General features: G+C 32.6%; 1 protein-coding gene across 1 annotated transcript; it reads right to left on the reverse strand.

The window, feature by feature from the left end:
- Positions 1–4,024: 4,024 nt before the first annotated feature.
- On the reverse strand, positions 4,025–5,372 carry LOC134281513 (piggyBac transposable element-derived protein 4-like). The gene is made up of 2 exons (XM_062763969.1): positions 5,092–5,372; positions 4,025–4,423 (listed from the first exon to the last, which is right to left on the reverse strand). Exons 1-2 carry the CDS (start codon positions 5,292–5,294, stop codon positions 4,057–4,059), a joined length of 570 nt encoding a protein of 189 aa, XP_062619953.1. The 5' UTR covers positions 5,295–5,372; the 3' UTR covers positions 4,025–4,056.
- Between the last annotated feature and the right edge of the window lie 777 nt (positions 5,373–6,149).

Raw genomic sequence — 6,149 nt, forward strand, 5'->3', positions numbered from 1 at the left:
TGACAAAATACCATCAAAAAATGACAAAGTACCAGCATATAATGAAAGTTGTCCACATAAGGCAGTTACGGCGTTCCATAGTAAACTGACCCAAACCAGGTTATCATCGAATAATTTGGCCAAGAATTAGAGTCATTCCTTAAATACTGTAGATTAAGATAAGTGTGTGATGTCTGAAATATTTACATTTACTTTTTTGGTCAACATACATGGGATTCTTATCTTTATTTAAAATCAATTAACATGATGTCAAATTTATCAATTTCAACATACCAGTTGCTAATATTACAGTACTGTACTGTTCAGATTCTTGCAGGTATATCTTTCATAATGACAAACAGTACTTTATGTTTCACGTACACAGTCTATTCTCTAGATACAATTATTTGTGGCATGTTGAAGATGGCATCAAGATTGGGTCCTTTGTTTTATTTTCTTTACCTGGCATTGTATTACCATAGCACAAGGAGATATAACAAGACTGTTCGCATAACTTATCTAGCAAAAGAAAGACTGTCACAGGAATTCGTTATGTACGACACTGTTGATAGGGAAACGTTCCATGAAGCTGTAGGTAATTTGTCTTTGTCTAGAAGAATGGGAAAAGCCTGGGTGGATGATGTGAATTTATTTAATAATAACCCCTGTATTGAAGAATTATGTTTAGAACAGAATGTGAGTCAAGAAAATGGATTTGGACTTTTAAGAATATGTCAATTTGTATTGTTAGAAATGTTGTCAGTGTTATCTCACTATAGACTAGGTAATAGATTTCAGTGTTTACAGTCTCTACGAGACCTACAGACACTGTTACTCTGTCATGATGGGAGATATATTTCTTCAATTACCAGAGACTTATCCTGGCAGATACTAGGAATCTGTCAGCATGTTGTGGGAGATTTACACGGTGCTTTACAGTCTTATAAAGAGTCTCTTAGACAAAAACCATTCAGCGATATAAAAAAAGCTACAGACTTTAGAATAGAATGTATTAAACAACAATTACATAGAAATGAATACATGTAAGAATATGTTTCATTATGTTTTATCGTAAAAAGGTCGTTGTAAACCAAACTGCAGTACTTATTTGGTACAAATGAATAGATCACACGGTGTTATATATGGAATAGGATTTATTTTGTTCTTTCTTTATAATTAGAAATTCATGACGTTTAAATCTCCATATAACACACGCAAATCCCTGTCACCGCGCATTAGAATACACAGTAGGAATTATATGCATTTTCAATACTCTAGAACACCAAAAATGTATGTTGTTTTGACTCCATTTAATTTTTAAAAACTGTATACCTATACTGTTAAATTACGTAACTTAAAGATACAACAAATGTGCGTTTAAAATTAGTTTGTCATTTTTTTCTTGCAATGTTCGTTTGTGTTTTTCAACTTTGCAAAGTCATAAACGGCTCTTACATCTATTAAGCACACCAGTTTTGAAAAGCGCTAAATTCACATTAAAGATTAACGAAACAAAGAGTTATGAAAAGGGAAATGAGAGAATCAAAATAAAAGCAATAAAAACGCGCTATATTCAATTTGACGGCACGGCCAGATGTGTGATAGGACCGACTACATCCACAAATATGAATTCAATGATTAAATAAATGTTAAAATAGTAATTTTGAAAGGAAACGTTCTCAAATATTGTCGTGGCATTACCAACATTCTCTGAAATAATTTACAGTTCTTTAACACAAAAAACTTACCTGGTGTGTTATCCCAATCGGTATATTTTCCCCGGTAAGTTATTAAGTTCGTAAATGTAAAGGGAAGCTTTTCAAATATCCTAAAAGTTGGTCACAGAAATTTTGGATTTCTATTTGCACATCTTTTCATCTGAATATATCATAAATACACATGTTACTGTACGTATCACAACCTGTCAATGCTGTAAAACTGAAAAAGTTGCCGTCGACTGTGTTAGATTAAACGAATATGTCCTCATTCATGCAGTGTCGTTTTTCACGATCATCCTTTTCCCCAAAAATTTAACAGATTAATGGTTTTCCTCTCTTTGGTAGCAAAAAAAACCGTTTCCAGAATTCTATTGTTCATACCAGACATCTCAAAGCCAAACATTTTACAAAATTATGTCGATTTCTCTCTTTTCTTTCCCAAAACTGTACTGTTGTTATGCAGACGATTTGATTTGTTTAAAAAGGGGCAAATTCAACAAGAAACGAAAGTAGGAAATAAGTCAGGAACGTAACTGACAGGTATTGAAATCCAGGAAAATATCTATTAAAGTAAAACTATTTAATTATTCCTTCAAAAAAGTAATCTGGAAGCGGGAAATATACATGTAAAGACAACCAAAGTAGTTCCGGCTGCTTAGTGCAAGCGAACTCTAGATTTTATTGATGCAGGTATCAAATTGATTTCTTATCCAATCAGAATCAAGTATTTCATAGAAATTAAATGATATGTTGATACCCTGGATATATTCGTCACATTGTGGTGACGGCCGGGGATTTACTTTAGATTATCCTGAAGCACGGTGATGGACATCAAATAAAATTAAGTGTCGGGAAATAATAAAAAAAAAAGTTTGTAATGATACATTGTAAAATTTGACAAGTACTTTTATGTTTTACTCAGATTGCTAAAATCCAACATTGGTAAAAAATAAAAACATAATTAAGTGCCGCAAGTCCAAACTATTCTTCTTCTTCTGGACAAACATGCCTGTCCGAACAGGCAAAGTGTAGGCCTCTGGGGCAACTTCTACATTGCGATCTTGATCGTCGTCGTTGCCCTGTTGACAATCGGAACACACGATGCAATCCTTTTCTTTGTTACCTGCAGTATAAAAGAGTGTTAATAATTCGTTTCCCCCTTACAGCAAGCTATAACTTATCATATATCTTCAAAAATGGATTTGGGTCTCAAGATTAAAGACAGTCTGATTTAAATATTATTTATTTAGATTAAAGGTTTATCAATTTTATTCAATCAAAGGTCAACAAACCATTCACAGAATTTCATACCCATATACGTACTTGTGTTTATTAAAAGTTTTTACTTGTTTTTATGTATATAATGTGGACAAAATAAACGACAAGGAGGGAAAATTTGAATTATGTTACAGACCTTCAGAGACCGTAGCCTATGTTTAATTAGGCTGAGGGGTGTCAACAAATTAACCATAAGATATAACTTAACCCCTTTCCCCGCAGTCACGCATTTTAACGCATATACCATTTCCTTTTTATAACGCAAAATTACGCATATACCGTTTCCCCGCAATAACGCATTTTCCACCCACTTTAAAAAGTTCATTTAATCTTTAATTTAATGCCAATTTCCTTCTATTTTATACTTGCAAAAATCTCAAAAAATAAGAAAAGTTATTTATGTATTAAAATATAACTGCAGAATATTATTTACGCTAAATTTTAAAGAGAAACGTGTACCACGCTAAAACGTGTTTGGGGGGAAAAATGGAAAATTTCTATTTCTATGACGTGAACATTCAGTGTATGTTGCATAACAGTTCACTAAGTTGTAAAGAGTTAAAATAATACAAAGTTTATTTACCTTGAATAGGTTGTATCCCAATATTCCTATTCCTAATCACCCCTCTAACAGGCTTTCCTCTATTAGCATGATGTTCTCTACTGATCTCCTCTATAACCTCCTGTACAAATCTCAATCTGGGTTTTTTCATGCTAAATTTTTTTTAAAATTATGCATTACTGCACATTCTGTGTATGATATTAAACCAAGTTTCTTCCGAACTTTAGTTGACTTTCGATTATCATTGTAAAAATGCAATAACATGTCAGCTCCATCAACTCCCCCCATGTTCATATTGTAATGATGTACTATTTTTGGCTTTCCGTTGGAGTTTTCGGCATTCATGAATGTACTTAACATTCTTACAGGCTTTTTCCCTCCCTTCCTTTGTAAGCCGCGGCCAAAATGTCACCCTGTCTGACATAAACACTTTCATTTGGTCCCACATATGCGTTTTTGATTGAAAAGGGGGATTTTTGTTGGATCGTAGTGTCCCTGTCAAATATGTACCCATGTCAATCAACCTTCTTGCCAAATCAAAACTACAAAAAAGCTGTCGCAAACAACATGGTAACCTTTCCGGAGTAAATTACAATTTTTTAAAAGTTGTAATACTACTTCTGTTCCTTGCAACATATTTGAAGTTGGTGTAAAGGTTTTACCCAAGTAGCATTTTAAGTGAGCAACATATCCAGTAGCGCTTTCAGCCAATACCCAGAACTTAACACCAAACTTTGCAGCTTTAGAGGGTATGTATTGCAGCATTGAGGTTCGACCTCTAGTGCCAATTAATGACTCATCAACACAAATATTCCTGTCCGGCGTGTAGAAATAATTGGCGACACGGCTGAAGTGGTCGATGAGTGGTCGAATTTTGCCATCAGGTCTGTAAAGTAATATTTATTCATGAGGCCACACCAAAATTTAATTTTATGTTCTGGGGCATTTAATGAAAAAAAATAAGAGCGGGTAATTAGCGGTTAAATTTTAACAGTACATGTATTACTTTTAATGAGCAAACTTTTAAGGCAAGCATTAAAAAAAAAGAGCAGACAATTATATTTTTTTTAATTTGCAGAGTAAGCAGATTAAAAATACGATAAATGTGGCGGAAATGAAACATGAAATAGTACTGAATTCCCATGGTGCGGGAAATTTAAACTAATATTATTATGATATCACCAACTTTTCAAAAGATATAGATAAATATGTAAAATAGCTGATTAATTGTTTATATATATCATTATGAAATATTTGTATATTATTGACAATAAATATAGATAAAAAAATTATATTTTGTACAGTTTTAAAAAATACGAGCGCGTGGGTCCGAAAAACATTAAAATTTTATTTTGTGGCCTTATGATTTGTTTTTTGTTATCAGTATTGCATTTAAAGACATACGCAACCTAAGTTGCACTTTGTTGACTTTATTCCTAGATTTAAAGAGTTTCAATATTTAAAGGACTCGTTCATCTAGTTTTGAATCATTTTATTAAACAAATTATACGTAATAAGAAAATTTTGGTTCGTAGGGTGAAATGCAAAATTCACCTGTAATTTGGACTGTTTCGCTTTGGGATTTTCCTGTTGTCAACAATGTGAAAAAATTTCAGAATAAGCTGGAACCGGTTTCTAGGGAACATTTTCATGAACCATCGACTCAACTGGCTATCATGCCTCTTGTTCCAATATTCCGGAATGGTGGGTTTCCTGATTAAACCCATATTCAGTATCACAGCAATGAACCTTTTCATTTCACTTATGGTCACAGGAACCCGATTCCTTGCTCGTGAAAATCGAGACAGTAAAGAATTTCTAATCTGATTTCGAGCATACCTAAATTTTTGTATAAATTGTACATACGGTATATTTTTTATACATACAAGAGAAAATTTCTGAAATAATTATTAAATATTGATTTAAAAAATTATACTTTCATGAATCATTTATGTTGTCGTTAAAAGCAGATCGAAAAAAAAGGTCATAAAGGAAGGGAAAATGCGTTAGGATTTTTTAAAAACATACAATATGTACTAGTACTTGTTATCATAGTTATGAATATCAAACTACATGAAGCATAAAAAAAGCTAAGATTTTTTTCATGTGAAAATTATTGATTTAAATGTGATAGTCATAAGATATCCTTGCACTTTTTATACTAAATTTGATATGCTAATTAAGTAGAAATTTTGGTCGTATCATTAAAAATATATATATATATATACACCAGTGCAATCAAGAAAAGTCAGATTAGAATTAAAAAACAAAACCAAAACACTAGTTTGTTTATTAATTTTTTTTTTTGGGGGGGGGGGGGGGGGTAAGTGCAGTACCAGCAAATCGAACGCAAGTGCGTTTGGTGGAGTACTGGTATCTGGAAAAACGGAGAAATTACTGTGTTTTTCGTACTTTAAGATATTAAAATCAATCGCTGTAAAAGGTTCATTTAGCTTAATTTCCCCAATAAATAAATTACACTTCAATCCCGAATATACGGATGTGGAGTGTATACATGTATATACACGGTGAATGTTGACCAACTTTATGAAAGACACTAAAACCGGAGTTATTTCTTTTTAAATGCATGCACGTGTGCTGCAATCTGATTG

Source organism: Saccostrea cucullata, unplaced genomic scaffold (genome assembly GCF_032062105.1).
Source record: "Saccostrea cucullata isolate Sc308-1 unplaced genomic scaffold, CSIRO_AGI_Scuc_v1 ctg841, whole genome shotgun sequence".
In the NCBI taxonomy this organism is placed as follows: Eukaryota; Metazoa; Mollusca; class Bivalvia; order Ostreida; family Ostreidae; genus Saccostrea; species Saccostrea cuccullata.

Bases quoted from the DNA above. Each gene is read 5' to 3' on its own strand.
- LOC134281513 (XM_062763969.1), bottom strand. From the start codon at position 5,294: ATGAAAAGGTTCATTGCTGTGATACTGAATATGGGTTTAATCAGGAAA. The intron at 4,424-5,091 runs GTGAATTTTGCA...ATTACTTTACAG, and splicing joins CGAAACAGTCCAAATTACAG to ACCTGATGGCAAAATTCGAC.